Source organism: Tripterygium wilfordii, chromosome 7 (genome assembly GCF_013401445.1).
Source record: "Tripterygium wilfordii isolate XIE 37 chromosome 7, ASM1340144v1, whole genome shotgun sequence".
Taxonomy (NCBI): domain Eukaryota; kingdom Viridiplantae; phylum Streptophyta; class Magnoliopsida; order Celastrales; family Celastraceae; genus Tripterygium; species Tripterygium wilfordii.
Genome location: NC_052238.1, coordinates 6,140,013 through 6,165,533, shown reverse-complemented (window position 1 = coordinate 6,165,533; position 25,521 = coordinate 6,140,013). Strand labels below are relative to the sequence as shown.

The following is a 25,521-nucleotide window of genomic DNA, read 5'->3' as shown; positions in this document are numbered from 1 at the left end:
TTAACATTCAAGATCAATCCACGTAGCGGGTTGTTATGGGCCGATCAGGAATTATGGTCCGAACACACCCCTAACCTAACAATTCCACGTCGCAGGTCGTTATACCAAAGTGTACTAACATGGACCCAGTTCCGTCTGGTCTGAACCTCTTTTTTGGCTGGCTCTGCAACCGCCCCACGTGTCCTATCCACACAATGGATTAGTGGTTACCAGCCCCCCCCACCGTCCTAAAGGCCTTGTTTGGATACACGAAATCTCCCTCCTCCTAATTGGGCATGTTGTAGAAGCAACTGATCTAATTCTTATTCCTGGTACTTCTAGACATCTTATTTAAGAATATATGCCATTCCCATCTCTGTTATTTTCCAATTGTGCATTCTTACGGACAAGGATTAAACGAAAAATGCCTTTTCAAAATGTATCCAAACATGACCTCCACGTAATGTTTTACTTTTCTAATCAATTTATTTTTTACTACTGTTTGTCTTGTCCAGCATCTAACTCTGCCTTTCACTCTTTTTCTGCCACACCATTACCTCTCTTATATTTAAAGCCAAAGAAGCATAAATACAGAAGCGGAAGGACAGAGCCAGACACACTGGCCGGTCTCTAAACTTTAGCTAGTGAGACTGAAACTTCACAGGATCGTTCACAAGAAAGCAGGCAGCTTTTTGATCCAAAAACAAGCTAAAGAAAGCAGAGAGAATTAATTAGATGGAGACAACAAAGAAGAAAATTGAATCATCAGCTGGACAGGTGCTGGATGGTTCAGATATAATGGAGTTGGTTGGGAATGAGGAGGTGTTTAGCAACTTCGTGGATCATAAGTTTCATGAGTTGGATAAGGACAGAGATGGTCAGCTATCTGTGAAGGAGCTTCAACCTGCTGTTGCTGATATTGGTGCTGCTCTTGGCTTGCCTGCTCAAGGCACTTCCCCTGACTCTGACCACATCTACTCTGAGGTACTAATTAAACACATCCTCTTTAATGGATGCTATTTTGTGATTTGTGGAGACTTTTTTTCTTTGATTTCACAGAATTTAATGAATGCATGTCAACTTGCCTATGAAGTGTTTGTTGAATTGCTTGGTTCTTGACAGTATATAATCAGAAGTTTTAGCAGATGGGTTAGTTAGTTTTTGAGTTATTAGCTTTAATTTTAAGGAATCATTTGAGGATTTTTAGAGGAGATGATGTGTTCAACAAAAAATCGTTGGTTTAGATGGTTCGCTGGCATGATTTGATATTATTTCCGCACTTGGCTTAGTCCTAGGACTTAAACCGACCCGTGTGGTTTGTAGGTATTGCATGTAGCGCTTGGGTTTACCATGAGCGTGGAGTCCGGAGGGCTGCGCTTTTGGTGGGTTCCCTCGTAACCAAAAAAAAAAAGAGGAGACGATGTGTTCAATACTTCAACTAGTACAAATTGTGGTCGCTGTCTCTTACTGTGCAAACAGATGAGGCAAGACTATGGACTTAGTAATTATCTTGCTTCAAGCCAATATTGGGGGTTGAGGAGATAAAGAGTCGTCACATTATCTATTGTTTTGACTTTTTCACGCTTGATTATGTGGAATCTGTTCAATTTGGCCTCTGCCAGACCACATGCTTGAAATCGGTTGATATCAGCAAGGCCACCCGTTTTCAATATGCAATATGTTTGCTTATTGATTAATTCGGTTTCTGGTACCTAAATCTGGTGCTTTCTTCCTTGGGTGGTAAGTGCGAGAAAATTTTGTCAAAGTTTTCTATTTCTCACAAGCTCTAGGGAAAGTCAAGCCTGCTGTTTAACTTGGTCGGTTCATGTGTCGTTGGACTATACTTTTTCAATTAGGCTTTTCTTTTACTTCTCTCCCTTTTCTTTTATCTTCATATGTAAGGAGGAATCTAGTGATGAATTATGTGCAAAAAAGCATGCCTTTTTCATGAACTTTAATCTTTACAAGAAACCATAGTCAATTGCTATTGTATTCTATGATGATGGCCTTACGAAGCCTAACTTTGTTGAAAAGGGCAGTGCTGTTAGTGGAACAAAGGAAAGTGTTTTGCTTCATTTAAAAGTCATATTTTTACCTACCATTACGAAGATGCTGGAGAGCTACCTCTGTATCAACTACGTTATTCTATCTTATTACTCGAGAAAAGTTTCATCTTTTACGTCCATGATAAACACGGCGGCAATAGTGCACTATCTCATGAGGACCACTGGTCCTGTTAGATCCACATAGTTCTTGGGTTTGCTATCAATCTTTCTTTCCAACTTGTGAGTCAACTTTGAAATTAGGTCTTAATTTTTTGTCTTTTTGAATGATATGGTGGGAGAATTTTGGATCCAATTTTGGATAGAGTGCTTGAATTGAAAAATCAAAGTACCTGCCATATATATTTTGACTACGATAAGACTGTTCCTGCTCTATGTCATTCCAATTTAGTTTAGTTCGTGAACATCTCTTCTAACAATAGTGAATCTTGTTCACCTACAATATGAGTTATTTTTTCAGAACTAATCCTTTATCATATTTGTGTATGCCATTAAAATGTTATAGGTTCTAAATGAGTTCACACATGGCAAGCAAGACAAAGTGAGCAAGACTGAGTTTAAAGAAGTTCTTTCAGACATACTAATAGGGATGGCTACCGGTTTGAAACGTGACCCTGTAGTAATCCTTCGTATTGATGGAGAAGACCTCCTGGAGTTCATCAATGGCCCAAGTTATGAAGCAGAGATGGTTAACATATTTTCAGAGATAGAATTTCCCAATGGATCGCTCCATGATTACTTTATTAAGGCTTTGGGAAAACTCACGGTTGAACAAGGGATGCCTCCACCTTCTGATTCTTGGGTAATTGATTTTCAACCTTTGAACATAGCCTTTGAATTCGTAACCAAATATTGGATGCCAATAAAAAATGGAAATTAGTGTTATACTAATCAACATACCAGATTTCTAGTTCAAAATCATCGTAGGGGTGAATGCTGAGAAGAGTTATAGTGAATAATGGTTGATGAACTTTATGTTTTGTCTTAAGCAGGTCGTGAGCAGCGTTGTGGAACCAGCTCTGCAGTCCTGCGCTGGACATAATCACGACAAACCCATCTCCCAGGAGACATTTCTGGTGGAATTTAAGAAAGTGGCGGAGAACGTGGCTCAACATCTCAAAGAGCAGCCAGTGATTGTCGCTCATACTGAGAACACGTTCGATGGAAGTGGCATCAAGAGACTATTATCCAACAAGTTCGAATTAGAGAAGGTTTATTCATCTGCGATCACTCTTATCCAATTAGTTTCACATTTATTGCTAACCATGGCATTTTACAGTCAAGAATGACTTACTGGAATTTGTTTTGTAATGAAGACACTGAATGCAGCCATAGAAAATGTGCCAAAAGATCGCAACGGAAAACTGCCCAAGGAGTACTTGCTCGTTGCGCTTGATGCTGTAGCATCATCTGCTGGTCTACCTCCAATCGGAGCAGTTGATCAGGTAATCAACCGATTGTCATATTTAACCTATATTCTTGGTTAACCTATACAACATGTTGCTGTTATTAACATTACGTGTCATGGTTAATCTACAGATCGACAAGGTTATTACCGATGTGTTCAAGATGATTGACGCTGATGATGGGAAGGCTGTTAAAGAAGATGAATTCAAGAAGTTGTTGACTGAAATTCTTGGGGGCATCATGCTGCAATTAAGGGGCAATCCCATCTCAATTTCTTCAAATTCGGTTGTGCATGAGCCTATTGCCTCATCTTCCACACTTTTGCAGCCATCTTCCTAGTTATAACCGGGGGTCTTGATATAAAGCATAAAGCATATATATATATATATATATATAATCACTAAGTTAGTGTTGTCCTGTATGATTCGCTTGGTTTTGCATCTATGGCATGAGATGTAGCTGATAGGGTTGTCAATGATCATCCACCCACCCTCTCTTGGTGTCATTGATCTCTTCTATGTGTACTTTTGGCTCGTGTTATTAATCAGTTCTTGACATACTTCTACATGTTTTTGTTGAAAATAGTGAGTTTAGGTCACTAACAAAGAACAATGCTGGGCATAAACAGCTTTAGGGTTCAGGTCTACTCTAGTGTACCCAACCAGCAAGCCAGCCAGGGAAGTAATCGGAAGTTGGACTTGAACACTGCAACGGTTCAGGACTTGTTGGCACCATACAGACGAATAGGCCATTTGCAAAACCAGAAATACATTTTGATGCTGCAGAGTGCAGTCCTTGTGGGCCTAAAGAGGAAGTGCATGTAAGCTTTTAAAAGGCTCAGCCCAACAGTAAAAAAGGCCCATTTGTAAGTACTCGGCCTAGAGCAGCTAATACCAAAAAAAGCCCGGAACTTATTCGATAACATTTTGAATCCAAAACAAAAGAAGGCCCGCGGCCCAATGCATGCCTTGCTGATTGAATCGATAATGTGGGCCTGGATCAGTACACGATTGAAATTTTGCTACCCCGGACTTTTTAAATTGACATGGCCAAACGAGGTGAAGCAAATGCGAAGACTACAATAATGGGCCAGTAATGAATTTTTGGGCCCATTGGGTTTTGAAAAGTCTTTCCATGTCCGATTTGCAACTTCATACAAATAAATCGGATTCAATTCATGCATGACATGACTGGGTATGATTAGAGAAAAACTATCTAGAAGCAAAATTGCCTACCATTTCTTATTGTACGGAGCTTACGCGGTGGTTGAAACAAAGACACATTTATTTATGAATTTCAATGCGGCAGAAAAAACACATGTCTACACGGCTTTATCACTAGTTCAAATTACACACTCCCATAATCCATTTTCTCTAAGAAAAATTCCCATCAACTAATTATGTCAAATAAATAATACAATTTTATTTTATAAAGTTGAAGGAAAATATCCAAATATATCTTATTCTTTTCAATAATTCATATTCATAGCAATGAAATACTCTACTCCCCAAGCTGATCAATAATTGATTACAAATATTACTATAAAAGACCGAAAATACTTTGCCTATAGATTCAGAAGTGATAGGGATAAGATTATTTACTGAGATGACTTGGATCCCTATCATTTTTGCTATAAATTATTAAGAAATGCATTAACATAAATACGGCAGTAAGAAGAGGTAATACAAAAGTGTGTAAACTATAAAAACGAGTCAAAGTGGATTGGCCCACACTAGCACTTCCTCGCAATAACTCTACCAAAGGGGATCCTATTACAGGAATAGCTTCCGGTACACCCGTTACTATTTTTACTGCCCAATAGCCAATTTGGTCCCAAGGTAAGGAATAACCGGTTACGCCAAAAGAGGCGGTCAAGACAGCAAGAACCAATAATTAATTTGCAATATACTTGGAAATAATAAACTGTAAATCAAGCTGTACAGTGCAAAAGTAAACACCAAATTTTTTGTTCCCATTGATAGAGATGGGCGTCAATCAGTATCCTAAGCAAAATGCCTTGACACTGTTGAGATAAATGGACTAGTATGAAGCGATGAACACAATGAGATAAGATTAGTTGATAGTATTGGGAAGGATTAGTGCTTTAGAGATGCCACTCATGCATTCACTACTTACTGTATCAAAATGTTTTTTTAATCTTAATTTTCACGTGACTTATTGTTTTGTTACCAAAAATCAACAGTAAACTTCTAAGAGTTTCTGCTCCGTTGCCTTGTAATAATGAGACAATAATGGATCTTTTTATCATTCCTTCTGAAAATTCTGTTCATATCAAGCAAGCCGATGATGATTACAATGCTTTTTGTTTGTTTTCAGGATGTGAAATGAAAAGGAAAATGTGAGTCTCTCTCTAGTTTAATTGTAAAAAAAAGAACAATTTTTTTCTTGGTAGTGCAGCTCATGAAGAACACTGTCTGTCTCATTCATCTATTAACACATTCTACCCATTTAAACCCTGATGATTGATTCCATCTATAACAATGGAGCTTTTACTCTCTTGTCTAAGGTCTTTTGCTCTGGCATTAATATTATTCTGCAGTTTATCAGGCACATACCCCCTTTTTTTCCTCTTTTTTTTGCTGTTTATTTGATATGTGTTTCTGATAGATGTAATTGAATATTTGATGATCAGTTCCATGGACTTCTGTTTTTGGTTGCAGATTGTTATGACCCTTTGGATCCTAATGGAAACATCACTGTTACTTTTGATATTCATGAATGGAAACTTGATGGTTATGTGGTTAGCATCTTCTTCTTCCTTTTTTGCCTTAAAACCCGATTTGTGATTTGGGTTTTGTGTTTGCAGGCAAGAGTGACAATCCAGAACTATTACCAGTACCGCCATGTTGATAAACCGGGATGGAAGATAGGGTGGGCATGGACTAAAAATGAGGTGATTTGGTCAATGTTGGGAGCTTTTGCAACCCAACAAGGAGATTGCTCAAATTTCAAGTTCAAAGTCCCTCACTCATGCTTAAAAACTCCTGTTATTGCTGATCTGATACCGGAGGTCTCGCCTTCGAACAAATCAGAGGACTGTTGTCGCAGCGGGGTTCTTTCTGCCTGGACAATTGATCCTTCCAAGTCATTCTCTTCCTTTGAGATGACAGTAGGGAACTTGCCTAATTCTACTTCGTTTCTTCCTGTGAATTTGACATTACTGGCTCCTGGTCCTGGTTATACTTGTAGCCCAGTTGAGGAAACTGAGCCTACGAAGTCTTCTGATATTGGTGGAAGAAGAGAAATCCAGGTCTTCAGTAAGTAATCTATCAATTTGCAGACACAATTCAAAAGACTTTCATTACTCTTATCAGTCTTACCATGAATTATGTATGGTTCGTAGAGACGTGGAAATCGACGTGCACTTACTCGAGTTTTCTGGGAAACAAAGCACCAAGTTGTTGTGTTTCTTTGTCAACATTCTACAATCCGATCGTCACAACATGTCCCAAGTGCAGCTGTGGATGCAGAGAGGTAGACCAACTGACATCTTCTTGCATAATGTGAGTATAATAATTTCATGATCAAATTCAATCATCATAATCACATTTTAGCAGCAGCAGCTCTAGTATGAGATTCATATGATATGCATTGTACCAGGGAAGGTTCCCCGTTGGCGATTTCGGATGGCCTGGACATGGTGCAATGTACAGAACATATGTGCCCGGTTCGAGTTCATTGGCATGTCAGTAACAATTACATGACTCACTGGAGGGTGAAATTGACCGTCTCTAACTACAATTACAAGAGAAACTACTCAGACTGGAATGTAGTAGTCCAACATCCTGGTTTCAGCCAGAAAGCAATCACATACAGCTTCAATAGTACCCTGCTTCCCACTGTTGGCCTTTCAGGTACTTTGTAAAAAGAATAGAAATTTACGAGATTTGGGTTTTATTAGGCAAAAATGAGAAAGTTCCCAGTAGTTGGTATCCTAACCGCCGAGACGCCCATGATATACGCACATGAAATCTTGTGCAAGCAACTCAGCAGTTGGGATAATTGGGATATCAACTGTTGGGATCCCTATCATAACTGGGACTGATTGGTTTTTTATTGGCACTGATTTGGGCAGATGAGGCAGCACTGTTTTGGGGGATAAGTTACTACAACAGTGAACTACTTGAAACTGATGAGACCCACTTGGGTTCAGTGACAAGTGATATACTCTTTGCAAAAGAATCAGATTCATTTACATTGAGAAATGGATGGGCATTGCCAAGAAGAATTTACTTCAATGGAGAGGACTGTGTGATGCCACTGCCAGATGACTTCCCAATGCTTCCAAATATTGGTAGTTCCATTGTCAAACCCACTCATCACTTTCTCCTCCTACTACTTCTGCAACTTCTCATCTTCTGTTCCAAAACACTTGTGATTTGGGTTTGATTAATAAGCCATTTGCATAATTCGTAGCAGATTGATAGGCAAAAATTTAAAGTCTGAAACTTGTACATGATTTCACAATTGATCTTTGTGATGTTTGTAAGGAGATTATGTCACTTCCTTAAGTATAATCTCCTAAACTGGGTTATATGGTGTTTGAATTGGATTTATCCATGGCAATTTGAATTTTTTCCTTCTTTAATTCAGTTTTATTTATTTCCTTTTTCCTGAGGAGAGAAAAAGAAGAATAAAAAGGGCCTATCTCAATCTTGGATGGGCCAATATTGTAGCCTAATTTAAAAGGCCTAACCTCGAACCCATGAGCAAATACTATAATGGGCCAATTTAGGGTCGACTTTATTTACACTCTATTTTTTTACAACTATACCCCAATATATCTATACTCCATAAAAATTGAAAAATAATTAATCACACCTCAAATAACAAAAAATTGACACATTTGCGAAATACACCTCAATATCAATCTGTAAAGAAAACAGAGAAAAAGAATTGTGTATGGTGTTGAGAAAATTGTGTGTTCATTTACATCTTTGTTAGTGATATATATAGGAGAAGAAAGCACTAAGTCAAGACTAAACAATGGCAAACAACTAGAAACATTGCCTAATTTATGCATGCATTTAAGGTAATGGAATCAATAATATATTCTCCTTGATATCCTCCTTGATATCCTCCTTAACATGCTCCTTGATATGCTCCTTGATATCCTCCTTAACATCCTCCTTAATTTCCTCCTTAATACTCCCCCTCAAGTTGGAATAGATGTTGACTATGCCCAACTTGCTAAGTAAGATGGAAAATTGTGGGACACCTACAGCCTTCGTGAAAATGTCTGCCGGTTGCTTCGAGGTTGAGATGTGAAATGTCTTGAGTAAACCGGCCTGAATTTTTTCTCTTACAAGATGACAGTCAATCTCTATGTGTTTCGTTCGTTCGTGAAATACTGGATTTGACGCTATATGTAATGCTGCTTGATTGTCACAATACAACCTAGCTGGTTGTGGATGCTTGATTCCAAGATCACATAGAATGTACTTTAACCAAGTTATTTCACAACATGCCGAAGCCATGGAACGATACTCTGCTTCCGCGCTTGAGCGGGACACTGTGTTTTGTTTCTTAGTTTTCCAAGAGATCAGTGATTGTCCGAGGAACATGCAATATCCTGTGGTGGAACGACGTGTGTCTCGACATCTAGCCCAATCCGCATCGCAAAAAGCATTCAGCTGTATCGGACTAGTGGCAGAGAATAAAATACCTTGTCCGGGGGCTTGCTTGATGTACCGCAATACTCGGTAAGCTGCTTCCAGATGTGGAGTACGGGGCTTATCCATGTATTGGCTAAGAATATGGACAGCATATCAACCTTCCAACAAGTCTTCGATAAGAAAAAGGATCACTGATGCACTCTCCATCAGTCTTGTTGAGGGATAAATTTTGTTCCATAGGAGTGTTGACTGACCTAGCAGCAAGGTAGCCTGTATCCTCCAGTATTTCAAGGGCATATTTACGTTGTGAAATAGCAATCCCCTTGCTAGAACGTGCAATCTCTATACCCAAGAAATATTTCAACTCACCGAGATCCTTCAACTTAAATTGTCTCATGAGACCATTTGTAACTTCCTCAATGTCTTGCAGACTATTCCCTGTGAGGATGACATCATCAACATAAACAAGAAGTGCAGTGAAGATGCTACCTCGGGTTCGGATGAAGAGTGAATAGTCCGACTTAGATTGATGAAAACCAGCAAGTTTGAGTGCTGTAGACAATTTTATGAACCATTGGCGAGAGGCTTGTTTGAGCCCGTACAGAGATTTGTGCAACTTGCATACACGAGTCTCCCCCTTTCGTCCGAAACCCTGAGGTAGGGACATATATACTTCTTCCTCAAGATCGCCATGGAGAAACGCGTTATTGACGTCAAGCTGACGAAGATGCCAATGTTGGGTGGCAGCCACGGCAAGAAGGAGACGGACGGTAACAAGCTTGGCAACTGGGGCAAAAGTTTCCCTGTAATCAAAACCTTCAATCTGACTGTAACCTTTGGCAACCAACCGTGCCTTATAACGTTCAACCGTGCCATCAGAATTGAATTTGATTTTGTAAACCCATTTGCAGCCAACAGGTTTCTTGTGCGGTGGCAGTGGTTGGAGGGACCACGTACCATTTTCTTGGAGAGCCTGAAGCTCTTGGTCCATAGCGTGGCGCCATTGGGGGTCCTTGACAGCTTGGGAAAAGGTGGTGGGTGTTTTGATGGCTGAGATGGATGTGGCAAAGGCCCTGTGGGAAGGAGACAAGTTATCATAGGATATAACATGAGATAAAGGGTGAGAAGTACCTGTATGTCCAGCCAATGATGGAGGCGATGACGGTGGATCCCGAGTGGGCAATGAAACCTCCACATGGTAGTGTTGAAGATAACTGGGAGCATGGGTTGTGCGGCGTAGCCGAGGTGCGGGTGTGGAGGTGGGATTAGGGTGTGGCGGAGACATAATGGGGTCAAGTGTGGTAGTGGTGTCACTATGGAATGATGTGTTTGGTGGAATGTTAGGTGTGTCTGAAGGAATGGGCATGGCACTCGGTGCAGGTGTCGGTAATGGGTCAATAGAGACCATTGGAGTGGGAAACAACGTGGAATTGGGGGGAGGGGAAAGAGTGGCAGCGGAAGTAGTGTAGGGAAATAATTGTTCATGAAAAACAACGTCCCGAGAGATGAATATTTGACCAGTTTCGAGATTGTAAACGCGGTATCCCTTGGTACCATATGGGTATCCAAGGAATAGGCAACGGATAGAACGGGCATCAAATTTAGTAGGACGAGTATGGTGGGTGGAGGCAAAACACAAACAACCAAACACACGTAAATGTGTATAAGAAGGTGTTTTGTGAAAGAGAATTTCGTATGGAGTTTTACCTTTAAGAACAGGAGTGGGAGTACGATTGATGAGATAAGCAGCGGTAAGGATGGAATCTCCCCAAAAAAATTTAGGAAGGTTGGCTTGAAAAAGTAAGGAGCGGGCAACATTTAGAAGGTGACGGTGCTTGCGTTCGGCTACTCCATTCTGTTGTGGGGTGGAAACACAAATGGTTTGATGCATAATCCCTTTTTCAGAGTAGAAATTATGCATGGAGAATTCAGGGCCATTGTCACTCCTAATGACTTTGACGCGAGTAGAAAACTGTGTTTCAACATAGTTTATGAAGGAAAGAAGAGATCCACGTGCATCGGATTTGCTATGTAATAGATAAATCCAAGTACAACGAGAAAAATCATCAACAATTGTAAGAAAGTATTTTGCCCCATTGAGTGATTGGATATGGTATCCTCCCCAAATGTCAACATGAATTAATTCAAATGGAACTTTCGTAGTAATAGAACTCAATGGAAAAGAGTTACGAGTTTGTTTGGCAAGAGGACAAATGGCACAATCATCAACTGAACAAAAATGAATATTTTTGGTAGACAAAGATATGGCCCGTAGGCTTTTGTTAGATAAATGACCTAAACGTTGATGCCATAAATGGGATGAGTTGGAAGGTGTAATTGTTGAGGCGGAATGACACTCAGATATCCTCGCAACGTCCAAGTAATAAAGTCCATTGCGCTCAGTTCCCATCCCAATCATCTCCCCCGATCGTTGGTCCTGAACAATGCAAGACACATCAGTAAAAATTGCAGAACATAGGGATGTTTTGGCTAATTTGGCTACTGAAATTAAGTTTAATCGGAATGATGGAACACATAAAACATTATAGAGCACAAGATTATCAGAAAACCGTATGGTGCCTATATGTGTTATGGGAGCAATGGCATGATTGGGCAGGTATACATGACGATTATGAATTGGTGTCTTGGTGGTCATAAGAGTGGATGAGCAGACCATGTGATCTGTAGCACCTGTATCAAAAATCCATTCCTTATGTGGAATAAGAGAGTTTGCACAAACTGTGTTACCTGAAACGTTGCTCATTGTAGTTGCCGCATTCACTTGACTAGCCATGTTTCCTACTTTGTTTTGATCAATAAGAGCAAGGAGATCATGATATTGATCTGCCGTGAGGTTGTAGGAAGGTGGTGTGCTGTCAGTATTGTCTGGTTGAAAACTTACATGATAAGCCTTTGAACGAGAATGAGAGTTTGTGTTCAAATGATTACTCTTATCACCGTGAGAGTTGGCCCTCTTAAGCTTGCGGCAAATGTCGATTGTGTGACCTTTGTGTCCGCAATAGTCACATTTTAAGTGTGCCCGACAATTTTCAGTGGAGTGACCAGTAAGGTGGCAACGATGGCAACGGATAGTGGAGAGGTGGGACAAAGGAGCTTTCCCTGTATGATTGAACCTTTCTCTAGCGGTGAAAGCTGCTGCCTCTGGTGCTTTACCTAGACCTTGTGAGGAGATGACTCGTTGTTTTTCGTCTTGATTGACAAGAGAGAACACTTTGTTAGCAGGAGGTAGTGGATCCATGAGAAGAATTTGACCACGTGCTGCTGCATAAACCTCATTGAGTCCCATAAGGAACTTGATGGTACGTTGTGTCTGTTGGTATTGATGTAGAGTCTTGGCAATATCCCCACTACAAGGTGGTAGAGGACAAAGTGCATCTCGTTTGTCCCAGAGACTTTTGAGCTTGGTGTAGTATTCACCAATGGTCATGTTGCCTTGCAAGCAATCATGGATTTCCTGCTCAATGTGAAAAAGGTACACACTGTTGGTGGTAGAGAGTAGTTCCTTTAGTTCATTCCAGACGGCAAGAGCACTATCATTGTACATGACGCTTTGTCCGATTGCAGGAGTTACTGTGTTGAGGATCCATCCTTTGACAAGAAGATCACAACGAGTCCATTGCTTTACCTCTGCCGTGGATCCTGTGACAGGTTTGGTCACGGTTCCATCGATGAAACCGTCTTTGTTTTTGGCAATAAGGGCCATGAGCATGGCATGACTCCAAAGAGGATAGTTATCTTGATTCAGCGATTGGGTCACCAGGATAAGACCAGGTTGGTCCGAGTGGTGAAGATAGAGAGGATCACTTGGATCATCGTGCCTATGGTTTTGCATCTTGGTTATCTCAGATTTTTCTGGGTCATTGTTGTCGGTCTTTGCCATGAGTGTGGAGGCAAGGTGAAATAATGATTTGCAGTTGATGTTGTTTTACAGTAAGGGTGAAAGCCTAAGCTTCGATACCATGTAAAGAAAACAGAGAAAAAGAATTGTGTATGGTGTTGAGAAAATTGTGTGTTCATTTACATCTTTGTTAGTGATATATATAGGAGAAGAAAGCACTAAGTCAAGCCTAAACAATGGCAAACAACTAGAAACATTGCCTAATTTATGCATGCATTTAAGGTAATGGAATCAATAATATATTCTCCTTGATATCCTCCTTGATATCCTCCTTAACATGCTCCTTGATATGCTCCTTGATATCCTCCTTAACATCCTCCTTAATTTCCTCCTTAATACAATCTTTTCTAATGACTTCCCAGAACTAGGAAAATAGGGACTTTTTTGAGATTTTAAAGTGATCCAATTTTCAAAGGTAAACACCATTCAAAACTCTCAATATATCAATCTCATAGTTGATTTTTACAATCGTGGAAAGGGAAAAAAAAAAGAAAAAAGATGAAAAGAATGGTGATTAGTGAATGTCACTCACCATTGTCCCTAAAAGAAAAGTTGTAGTCATCAATTTGTTATTTCTAACGGAATCCACACGAGTTTCCTCAGGCAAAGGAAGCCGGAGAGGTTTAGATCTAGAATTGGATGCCGTAAGTCTCATATCGTTAAGGTTTGGTTTGGGGTGGGGTGTGATAATCCAATATTTAAAAAATAGATGGTCCAAGATAAATCGATCAAAATTGTGGTGTATTTATAAATTAATAGGGTGTAAATAAAGCTCACCCCAATTTAATCTGACATTGGTTTTGTTATTCGGTCGTCTTACATTTGGGGCAGAAGAGAGAGGATCATATATATAGGAAAAGGTAGCAGATCTCATATGCACAGACCCGTAACTCACAATTCATACGGGCTTCGTACACTAGCCGTTGGATTAACTGTGCAAATAAAAAGATAAAATCCAAAAATATGGGTGAAAGTTCTTCCTCCTCGTCGCTTCTTCCTCGCACGGCAGATACATAGTTTCAAAGCTAAGCAGAACATGGGTAAGTAGGGAACCTCCTGTTTCCATCTTCCTCTCTTTGCTTCCTCTTCGGCATCTTCCGCGCCTCCATCTGGATTAACCACTTCCAGACCTTCACCATAACCTAGTAAACTGTCAAATGAAATACTCCAAATTAATCACTGAATCATATATATATATTTTTTAATATTATTGGCCAGGCGATATACTAAATCAAACCCAAACTTGAAAGTATTGAAATCGTAGGTAGACAAGTTCGGTCAAGCTGAAGTAGATCAAACCCAAATCAGATCCTCCACAAGTTTCAGATATGATAATTATGCAAATTGAAACAGTGAAAATTAAGAAGTTCACGAAGCATATCTGAATTACCCTTTCACAGATTTGGTAAGGCTCCAAAAGGTCAAAGCGATCGACAAGAAGAAGCAGGTGTGTGAGGAAGAAGCGAGGAGGAGGAACCCTAAACTTCCGTCTATAATTTTCTTTTTATTTTTTAAAATAATTTCAATCTCAGTTGTTGGTGTGATCAAACGGTTGAGATTTGCAATCCGTAAACTTTAAGTTTGTGGGTCTGCGCACCTAAGCACCTTGAAGGAAAAAGAAACATAAAGTACTATCAATTTAAAAAAAAGAAGTCTAATTGCTTTTATTTCTAGCTTTTCTCTACCCTTTCAAAACAAAAATTCGAGCCTCTCTCGACTTTCTACCTCTTAAGATAATACCTTAATCGTGAATCTCTCTAAAATTAGATCATATGAATTTTCAATTGAGAGCAATATCTTTATACTCTCGTGTTTGGTTTTGGCCCATATAAGATCATCAGACACAAAGCTTGTAAAAGCAGTAATACAAATAATTCCTTTTATGGGTTTACCATATTGGGCACACTATCACAATTAACTACAAACAGAATGAATGAAGGGAAGTAGGGGTCGACATCGGGCTTCAGGCCGGGCTTGACCTTTAAAATGAGGCCCAAGCCCGGCCCGAGGCCCTAAGGCTGGGCCGTTGGGCCGGGTCTCAGGCAGGACCTTTGGGTCAGGCCCAGTCGGACTTTGATTATTTAATATTTATATATGTATTATATATTATATATTAACTGCATTGTCTATATATATAAACAATATATAATAAACATGCAGTCGTGATATATACATATTATGTATATGGAAGGATTCTCTTATGCGGATACCCACAAATTAACATAACTTACGTACTTCTATCTCAGTCATTGAATCTATTGAACGGCTTAAATTAAAAAGATTTGGGTTGCAACACTTCAACCCGTTTTGGTGTCCTAGCCCAACTCACATACTTCTGCCTCCCGATTTCACATCTGCATCAAAAAAGAAGCAACAATTTTCACATCTGCATCAAAGAAGCAGCACCAGCAACTTATTTGGTTTACACAACTATTTTGCACCACCAAATCGAACTAATTTTGCATCCAGAATTGTTCAATACAAAGAAAAGACTGAATGGAATGGACAGAACAAGAATTTTGCACCATCAAATTGAAACAAGATCCTAAACAATAATTGTTACTCATAATCGAAACAAGATACTAAAGAAGAATTGTCACCCATAATCCAAAAAAGACCCTAAACAAGAATTGTTCTATATGTAAAAAAAAAAAAAAAAATCGACTGAGATTTGTAGCCAAAATCCACATTGTATTCCTCCAACGGCAATGCAGCAAGGTCGTGATTCGCGACCCCAAACCCAAAGTTCTAAAATAAGAGGTGAAGGTGATCTTTATCGCTGTTGGAGGAATACGATGTGTGCATCGCGACTCAATGCCCATGCTACTTAATCTTCGCTGTTGGAGTTTATGAGGAGAGCAGCAGAAAAGCGAACACCGGAAAAAGCCAACACGAGCGAGAAGGATTGTTGGAAGGTCGGAGATGAAGGTGCTGAGGCAAAATCAATATTGGGAGATTGAAGCGGCTGTGGTATGCGAGAGGTAGAAGACGATCTCTTGGGTTTGTCCTAAAAACAGGTTGAACCATTGTTTAAAAGAAAATTTCAATCTAAGCCGTTCAATAGATTTAATGGCTGAGATATAAGTGCGCAAATTATGTTAATTTGTGGATGTCCACATAAGATGATTCCTTTATATATATATAATATATATGGTGTTATTGATGGAGGCTCGGACCGGGCCCGTCTCAAAAATAGAGCACAGGTTAGATATAATTTCGGGCCGGACCAACTCTAAAGAGAAGTTCAGTACCACTACTGGCTGTTCTCACTCAGATATTGTAAGAAAAATCTGATCTTTGTTCTCTACCGGCGATTCCTATCACATAGACGGCCAAATGGCTCCTCTGGGCAACGGATCAGACGCTGCAGGGGAAGCCACTGTTGCCGATGCTGCGAAGCGCCCCATCTCCACCATCGTCATCATCATCGGTACTCACCTCTCTGTTTTTCTCGAATATATTATTGTCTATCCATATAAATATGCTCCTTGTGTTTTGGTATAGTTTATGTGTTTATATTTGTGCGTGTTTTGTTGATCCATTTTGGTTGTGGTGTCGGGGGAGTAATAGCTATGCAGACAGAAGCGCTGCCTCTGGTGAACAAGTTCCAGCTTAAGGAGGACCCCGACTCGGTGTGAGTTTCGTTTTTCGAAAATTTTAAATTTCCTCTGTATTTGTACATATTCAGTGTTAAGGGTTTATATTTGTTTAATTGCATTAAGGGTTTATGTTTGCTTGATTGGTTTATGGGTTTATGATTGCTTAATGGATCTTGTTGGTTGTTCTTTGTATCCACAAAACTATTTGGGAGTGTTTTGATCAACATAGGTAATAATCTTTTCTTTTAGGTTTGGTTTCTTTGTTTTTTTTTTCCCATCTTGCGTTAACTGAATCCGTTTTATCGGTTTGTAGGGTAGCTCTCTATGGTGCATTTCTCTTTCCTCCTTGTTTCTTCTATAGGGAAGTCTTTAACTTTGTATGGTTGAGTGACTCATCAACCATGTGTGTATAGTTGGGAGATACTAATTTACACAAATGTGAAATCAAATTTTCTAGAAACAAGCAGACTTTTCAAGAGTTTGCATGATGAATTTTCTAATTTGCTTTGTATTTACTGTTTACATTTAGTGGATTAGATTTAGGGCATATCACTGTTATGGGTATTTTGGTATTGTATTTTGTGAGTTTTTGTGTCTGACTGAGTCCCTTCCTTTTGCTCATGCTGTCTTGTGCTTCATGGCTACAGGTTTCCCAAAGGAGTCCCTTGGGTCCGATATCATGGTATCTACAAAGGCCTTAATATTAATATCATTTGGCCGGGGAAAGATTTGACTTTGGGTAAGTATTTGGTACTGCTACTTTTTTAATTGATCAAAATTATAACTCAAGAACTCCCTTAGTTACTTCAATGAGAGCCAAGAAGTGCAAACAATGCGAAGCGCTAGACTGTTAACTTTATGTTGAATATAATACCTGTTACTTTTTTAATCATAATAGAATGACACTTCAATTAAGTAACATATATCACACTTTCATTTAACGCTTTTTTCCCCCTTAGAAAGAATACTTTATTTTTGATAATTCCTTTTTTGTTTTCTCTCTTTTTTTTTTTTTTTTTTGGGGTTGGTTGGGATTTGGAGTTCATGGTTGTCTTGATTTTGATTTCACTGATATCAGTTTAAGCCTAACATACATGATACATGGTAACATGGATATGCAAAATGTTCGAAGTGTTTGCATTCCGCACACATGATACAGACATGGGTTTGGAATATGTATCATATTCCTTTTGTAAAGACTTAAAAAATTCAGTTGATATACCAAGAAAATGTACTTCATTTCTTCCCTGTTTGGTGATTTCTCAAACTTCACTTTTTCAGGGGTTGATAGTATAGGCACAATTTCGGCTTCTCTTGTGACCTATGCTTCTATCCAAGCTTTGCAGCCAGACCTGATCATCAATGCAGGAACTGCTGGAGGCTTTAAGGTATGTTTCTTATTGTTCGATGGAGTAGTAAAGAGCGAACCTTTTGAAATAGTGCTAGAAAGGTCAGAACTTAACTGAATCACAAAATATGAATTAGGCATTTTAAGAAATAGCTAGAGCTCCCATGATAGAAAATAAAGAAATGGGCAGTAAAAGAGCGAGTGGCTGAGTAGTGTTAGTAAAAAAAGGTTACATTTTGTATTACATTCCTGATTGACACTTTGATACCTTCAGGCCAAAGGAGCGAGTGTTGGTGATGTGTTTCTTGCATCTGAAATTGCCTTTCATGATAGAAGGATCCCTATTCCTGTAAGTGCTTGATTCCCATTCTTATGCTGCTTCTTAGTAGGTAAAAGATCCTCAACATCTTACATTTTATTCATCTTTAGATAGAACCATGGTTCCCTTTTTGAAATGTAGGTGATGTGTATATTGTCAATCTTGCTGTCAATTTTGCTGTAAATTTTCCGTCCCTCTCCTTGTGAGAGTACCTCTTATTAAATATCATATTGTTCCATAATACAAGCCTAATATTGTGACTAACAGCCGTATCTTCTATGACTAACAGCAGCTATATCTGACTAACTAACAGCTATATCTTCTATGACTAACAGCAGCTATATCTGACTAACTAACAGCTATACAGCTATGACTAACAGCAGCTATATCTGACTAACTAACAGCAGCTATATCTGACTAGCTATACAACTATACAGCTATCAAATAACAACAGCTATATCTGACTAACTATACAGCTATACAGCTATCATCCAGCTATATCTGACTAACTATACAGCTATACAGCTATCATCCATACAGCTATCATCCCCCCTCAAATTGATGCTGGGCGATCAAGAAGCAGCAATTTGCCAACCAAAAACTGATGACGTTGCCTTGTCATAGCCTTGGTAAACACATCAGCAATCTGGAGGTTGGTGGAAACATGCGGAAGAGAAATCACACGAGTATCCACAGCGTCTCGGATATAGTGACAATCCACCTCGATGTGCTTAGTACGCTCATGATATACTGGATTAGTAGCAATTTGAATAGCACTGGTGTTGTCAGCATGGAGAGGAGTGGGATCAGATTGAGGAAAGCCAAGTTCAGCGAGTAGCCCACGAAGCCAAACAACCTCAGAACACGCTGCAGACATAGCACGATACTCGGATTCAGTCGAAGATTTGGAAACACGATCTTGCTTCTTACTTTTCCAAGATATTAGGGACTCTCCAAGAAACATACACCAACCCGTAACAGAACGACGAGTATTAGGACATCCTGCCCAATCAGCATCACTAAAGGCATCAAGACGAATAGGAGTATCAACAGGAAAAAACAAACCACGACTCGAAGAACCTCGCAGGTATCGAATGATACGACGAACTGCTGCCAAATGTAGATGTCGTGGAGACTGCATAAATTGGCTAACTTGCTGAACGGCAAAAGAGATATCAGGTCGTGTAATAGTCAAATAATTCAAGCTACCAACCAACTGCCGAAACATACTAGGATCTGGGAGAAGATTGCCCTCCTCACAACGGTATTTAAGATTGACTTCCAATGGGGTATCCACCGAGGAAGAATCTTGAAGACCAGCCAAAGCAACCAAATCTTGGGCATATTTATGTTGATGCACAAACACCCCAGAAGTATCAGTATGAACCTCCAAACCCAAGAAATACGTAAGAGGACCAAGATCCTTCATGTGAAAAGAGTCTTGAAGTTTCTGTTGAAGGTGAGCAATCAAGGAGGAATCTGTACCAGTGATCACGATGTCATCTACATAAACGAGTAGGAAAACAACACCAGCGGAGGTCTTGCAAATAAACAAAGACGAGTCATATTGGCTTTGCTCAAATGAAAATTTAAGTAAGGTAGACCGGAACTTTTCAAACCATGCCCGAGGAGCTTGTTTTAATCCATACAAGGACCGGTTTAACTTACACACTTCTGAAGTAGAGGTAGAAAATAGACCAGGTGGAGGAGTCATGTAAACATCCTCTTTCAGATCACCATGTAGAAAAGCATTCTTGACATCCATTTGGTGAAGTGGCCAACTCTGTGAAGCAGCAATAGCAATGATTGTACGTACCGTAGTCATTTTTGCCACAGGAGCGAATGTCTCCTCATAGTCAATCCCATATTCTTGCCTATTACCCAAAGCAACCAGCCGTGCCTTATAACGATCCAAAGTCCCATCAGAACGAAGTTTAACTGAGTAAACCCATTTACACCCAATGAGCTTAACAGTAGATGGACGAGGAATGATGTCCCATGTATGATTTTCCTGAAGAGCGTGAAGTTCCTCCTGCATCGCCCTTTTCCAACACTCATGTTTGACAGCCTCGGAGTAACATGAAGGAATTGAAATATTGGATAAAGTAGCGGTGAGAGACGTGTGAGAAAAACCATACCTATCAGGAGGATGCGAGACTCTGGTAGATCGTCGAGGAGCTGTCTGAACAGTCTCAGGTGATGGATCAATCTCCGGAAGGGGTAAAGTTGGTTGACGTCGTTTATACACAAAGCCAGGCTTGAATCGATCAGGAGGAGAGGGCAAGTCATCAAAAGTAGGAAGAAGTGCTGCTGTAGGAGATGACTCAACGTGAGTAGGAAAGAAGTATTGATCCTCAAAGAAAATAACATTTCGAGAGACACGAAATCTGTTAGAGCATGGATCATAACAAACAAAACCTTTTTGAGAAACACTATAACCCATAAAGGCACATTTAATAGACTGAGCAGAAAGTTTGTGACGCTCATGAGATGGTAAGTGCACAAAGCAAACACAACCAAAAGTATGTAGAGAATGATAACTTGGATGCTCGTGGAAAAGACGAAAGTATGGAGAATCATAGTTTAACACTTGAGATGGCAGTCTATTAATTAAATAAACTGCAGTAGACAAAGCTTCAACCCAGAACTTAGATGGAACAAAAGACTCAAGTAATAATGTCCGAACAACATCTAAAAGATGACGATTTTTGCGTTCCGCTACGCCATTTTGTTGTGGCGTGTAAGGACAAGAGCGTTGTGAAATAATGCCTTTTTGTTTCAAAAACTCATGAAATTCGTGAGACATATATTCCCCACCAGAATCAGATCGCAATACTTTAATACCTGAAGAGAATTGAGTATTAACATGTGCCAAAAAGGTCTTAAAAACAGAGAAGACCTCAGACTTGGAATGTAGAAAATATACCCAAGTAAATCTACTATAATCATCAATGAATGTCACAAAGTACTTATGGTGAGTATGAGAAATAATAGGTGTAATGCCCCAAACATCAGTATGGATAATATCAAAACAGTGTTTAGCACGACTGCCAGAAGAAGGAAAAGGAAGGACTTTACTCTTGCCTTTCTCTTGAGTCGCATAAGCAACCGTAACAGCATTAGTACCCAACCTCCCCTGCTCAAAAGTGGCTTGTGTGAGAAGACGTTGCTCTTCACGAAGTAATTCTCCAAAGCAAACATCTAAGGATGGAGGTGGGTCACGATTCATCAAATTGGAGCGAATGGCCTCATATTCGGATCGCAACTTCATTAAAAATTGAGCTCTCTTACTTTGCTCATGAACTTTTTGAACATCAGAGAGAGAAGCAGCGGGTACTGTAGCATAAACAATGTCAGTAAACTCTGCCCACAAATTCTGGAAACCAGAGAAGAAATCTTGAATGGAGAGATTGCCATGAGAGTAACAAGCAATCTCATACTCCAATTGAAAACGTCTAGCTGAATTGTCCTGATGATAAACCTTTTTTAAATATTCCCACATGGATTTCGCAGTTTTATATGGCCTCAAATTGAGGACAATAAGAGGATCAACAGACCCTAACATCCATGTCATCACACGCGCATTTTTGACATTCCAAGAAGCCAACTTTGTAGGATCTGTAGGGGCTGGATCACTTCCATCTATTAGACCCCATAAGTCTTTCCCTGTGACAAATAATTGAAACTGAAATTCCCAGGAGGAATAGTTCTTACCAGTGAATCGAATATTGAACGAATCATTGTTGCTTGTAGACATGATGAAACAATGATTTGACAACACAAGAATAATGCAAGCTTGGAATTATGCCAGCACCCAGAAAATCAGAAAACCAAAGAACCAAGAGTACCAAGAAAACAAATCGCAGTAGATCTGAAAATCAAAGAGCTGTTGAACAGAAAGATAAGGATCGTTCCAACAGCAAGCCTAGACAAGCCAAAATCCAAGAGACCTAGATATCAAGGGCTAAACACAAAAAAAAAAAGGCCAAGAAAACCAAAGAATCAGAGAGCAAAGTAGTTCAGAAACCTTGCTCCGATACCATGTCAATCTTGCTGTCAATTTTGCTGTAAATTTTCCGTCCCTCTCCTTGTGAGAGTACCTCTTATTAAATATCATATTGTTCCATAATACAAGCCTAATATTGTGACTAACAGCCGTATCTTCTATGACTAACAGCAGCTATATCTGACTAACTAACAGCTATATCTTCTATGACTAACAGCAGCTATATCTGACTAACTAACAGCTATACAGCTATGACTAACAGCAGCTATATCTGACTAACTAACAGCAGCTATATCTGACTAGCTATACAACTATACAGCTATCAAATAACAACAGCTATATCTGACTAACTATACAGCTATACAGCTATCATCCAGCTATATCTGACTAACTATACAGCTATACAGCTATCATCCATACAGCTATCATATATGTGTATATTTCTTTTTTCTTTTTTTTAACGTGCTAGAACTGACTGCTAATTGATACCTAAAGTTCGATTTAGTCAAACTCTTGTGTTTTCAAGACTATAAGAAAAACTCATTTAAATTTCTAATTGATGGATGAGATAGTTTTGAACTTTCAACACTTTATACTTTATAAAACTATAAAAGCAGCCTTTTGTACAAGATTTTTAGTACCATTTTTGCTCTAAGTTTCATCTGCTGTTCATGTATACTCTAGGTTTTTGATTTGTATGGAGTTGGTTTGCGACAAGCTTTCTCAACACCAAATCTCTTGAAGAAGCTTAACCTAAAGGTAATAATCAGGTTTTCTTTTTCTTTAGCCTCTCAAACACATTTTCTTTATTGTGGAAGTGGTGTCTTTTGTATGTATGAATTCACCTTGTTAACCACAGGAATCTCTTCTTTCTAAATACCTCTAACCAGCATCATGTCTTACGATTTTTTCAGCGTTTCAGTTTTAGTATATTTAATTACGGCACTGATGCCATGTAAGCAGGACATTTTTGGGCAACTGATACTATTATAGTTTTGTGCCACTTGCGAATCATGGATTCGTCATAACGATGTAAATATTGTCTGATAGACATCGATGCAACTTATAATTAGAATTTCCCTATTCAATTATGCGACACTTAGACCATTTAAGTCTTGCCAATATCAATATATGTGTGTTGACACTTGGCCCTTTTCAATCCTTTTCACCTTGATGTCTCTAGTTATTTCTTCTATTTTAAGTCTCACCCATCTGCTTGTTTCAGGTTGGCAAATTGTCCACTGGTGACTCTCTAGATATGTCCTCTCGGGATGAGGCTTCAATTATCGCAAATGATGCTACAGTTAAAGATATGGAGGTAAAAGCTCGAACCATGCCATCTCCTATTCCATTTCTTGGCCTGATAGGTCATATGATATATCTTTTCTCCTACCTACAGAGTTAAAATGATTTTTAGTTTTCGCACAATTGGGCGGATGTGCATTATGCCTGAACATGCAAGGACGGGCTGCAAGCAGACCTACTATTAACCATCTTGTAAGAGATGCTTGCATCAGCATAGCAATGAAATATATTGTTTGAAATGCATTATCGTAAGATGATGCGTAACAGCATAAGTACTTGTTATAAAATAGATCTATTGTCTCCATGATAGCTAAGTGGTACATATAAAAGATACGTGCTTGAAATATAATATTTGGCAACATCCTTGCTAGGTGCTGCTGTGCTGGTTCATGTAATTTTACACTCTTTTTGTCTCAATCTAGCTCATGTTGGAGGTGGGAATTCGGAAGTGGTTTTTACATTAGGCCATGCTTGGGAAGGCGTTTTGGGAGGTTGTGATGATGATGGTGGGAGAGGGGGTGGAGAAAGGTGCTATTTGCACCCTATATCAACTGCTTTCGAAATAATATCCACAGAAGTTCTGGTTACTATTGTCACCAAGTACAGTTTTATGAACTGATGTGTATTACAAGTGCCTGACTTTTACTTATGCAAAACTCCTCAATCTCTAAACAATAATATGTTACTTCTTCATAAATGTCTTCCCATTGGCTGAAATATTCATAGGACTAAGATTTTCATAAATAGATTGTTAGATGAGAAATTAAGATATATTCTCTAGTATTTCGAGCTTTTACCACAGGTCCACATGTAATGGAGTCATAATAGACTATTGACTTTGTAAGTTCAATGTAGTAGATTGTTGACTTCGACGTTTAACCGATGCTAGTGTGTTTGTTTGTTGTGTGCTTGGGTATTTGAAGTATGAAATATTTTATGAAATCAAGTTATTTTGATCTGAAATGTGATTTTCACTTTCCTACAATGCTTCATTTAAAAATTGTTTCTTGAAAATGTGGATTTCAGGGAGCCGCTGTGGCCTATGTGGCTGATCTTTTGAAAGTCCCTGCAATATTTGTAAAAGCTGTGACTGATATAGTGGATGGTGAGAAACCAACTGCAGAGGAATTCATGCAGAATTTGGTTGCGGTGACTGCTGCACTCGGTGAGGCAGTTACTCAAGTTGTTGATTGTATCAATGGAAAGTGCCTATCCGAGCTTTGAGATTTCGTTTCTCAAATACTGGATTTCTGGATGACACATGCGATGAATGTATCTGAGGAACCAGGACATTAGATTTGACACAATGAGTCAAGAAAAACCAGTGATATCACGTAGTTTAATGATTAACCAGATTAGAAGTTGATGCACTTGCAATTCTTTATTTGCCCACTATGTTGGTTTCTTTCTGGTGATTAAGTCATCGAGCAGTGGGGAATGACATTGGGACGGTTGGTTGGTTGGCTTACTGTGATATGAATGCCTACGGAATGAAATTTTGCTTAAAGCTTTTTTGTGTTAAAACAATCTGAGGCAGCTATTGCCGTCTGTAGAGAATGCATCAGGCATGTTTGGCTCTGCATTAGGAGTCTTTCGAACGGAATGCAGCTGTGCTATTGAATAGGATGTTTATCTTGTCAAATTTGTTTTTCTTTGATATTCAGGTGGTTCAAAGGAGTTTCTGGCTTGTGGTATGTTAATCTCACAATTGTCCTATGGCAGTTGTGTGCAAAGTCCTTTCTTTTTCTCGAATTGCCGTGCAGACTGTCTTCTTTACGATCCCTTTTATCACTGAAGGAACTAAATGTTGGGTTTAGTATGAAAATATGTATTTGCAGATGCAGAATATCTGAATATGGGTTTAAAGAAAGTAGTAGGGTGTATGACTGAAGCTAAATATATCTATATTTAAGTGCCATGCCATTGTTGCTGAACCAAAG

General features: G+C 39.2%; 4 protein-coding genes across 7 annotated transcripts; 3 read left to right on the top strand and 1 right to left on the bottom strand.

Moving 5' to 3' along the window:
* The first annotated feature begins 500 nt into the window (after positions 1-500).
* On the top strand, positions 501-4,016 carry LOC120001402. Of its 2 annotated transcripts, none has more exons than XM_038849714.1 (5): positions 501-963; positions 2,548-2,844; positions 3,035-3,253; positions 3,359-3,487; positions 3,582-4,016. In XM_038849714.1, exons 1-5 carry the CDS (start codon positions 715-717, stop codon positions 3,786-3,788), a joined length of 1,101 nt encoding a protein of 366 aa, XP_038705642.1. In that variant the 5' UTR covers positions 501-714; the 3' UTR covers positions 3,789-4,016. The 2 variants fall into 2 exon arrangements, with proteins under 2 accessions (XP_038705642.1, XP_038705643.1); XM_038849715.1 differs by lacking the exon at positions 501-963 and adding an exon at positions 2,105-2,264.
* A 1,993-nt stretch (positions 4,017-6,009) lies between these two features.
* On the top strand, positions 6,010-8,017 carry LOC120001219 (COBRA-like protein 1). The gene is made up of 5 exons (XM_038849443.1): positions 6,010-6,210; positions 6,277-6,727; positions 6,814-6,973; positions 7,071-7,324; positions 7,546-8,017. The coding sequence occupies exons 2-5, from the start codon at positions 6,376-6,378 to the stop codon at positions 7,857-7,859; spliced, it is 1,080 nt and encodes a 359-aa protein (XP_038705371.1). The 5' UTR covers positions 6,010-6,210; positions 6,277-6,375; the 3' UTR covers positions 7,860-8,017.
* A 5,743-nt stretch (positions 8,018-13,760) lies between these two features.
* On the bottom strand, positions 13,761-15,254 carry LOC120002526. The gene is made up of 4 exons (XM_038851294.1): positions 15,240-15,254; positions 14,745-14,761; positions 14,395-14,577; positions 13,761-14,154 (listed from the first exon to the last, which is right to left on the bottom strand). The coding sequence occupies exons 1-4, from the start codon at positions 15,252-15,254 to the stop codon at positions 13,896-13,898; spliced, it is 474 nt and encodes a 157-aa protein (XP_038707222.1). The 3' UTR covers positions 13,761-13,895.
* A 959-nt stretch (positions 15,255-16,213) lies between these two features.
* Positions 16,214-25,273, top strand: LOC120002419 (5'-methylthioadenosine nucleosidase-like). 3 transcript variants are annotated; one of them, XR_005469173.1, is made up of 9 exons: positions 16,214-16,434; positions 16,575-16,638; positions 17,251-17,342; positions 17,885-17,991; positions 18,226-18,300; positions 22,961-23,035; positions 23,502-23,594; positions 23,676-23,773; positions 24,608-24,744. XR_005469173.1 is itself a non-coding variant. In XM_038851195.1 (8 exons), exons 1-8 carry the CDS (start codon positions 16,341-16,343, stop codon positions 24,803-24,805), a joined length of 798 nt encoding a protein of 265 aa, XP_038707123.1. In that variant the 5' UTR covers positions 16,217-16,340; the 3' UTR covers positions 24,806-25,273. The 3 variants fall into 3 exon arrangements, 1 of the variants encoding a protein (XP_038707123.1); XR_005469174.1 differs by lacking the exon at positions 24,608-24,744 and adding an exon at positions 23,953-24,460 and having other exon boundaries at positions 23,676-23,853; XM_038851195.1 differs by lacking the exon at positions 23,676-23,773 and having other exon boundaries at positions 16,217-16,434; positions 24,608-25,273.
* The last annotated feature ends 248 nt before the right edge of the window (positions 25,274-25,521 follow it).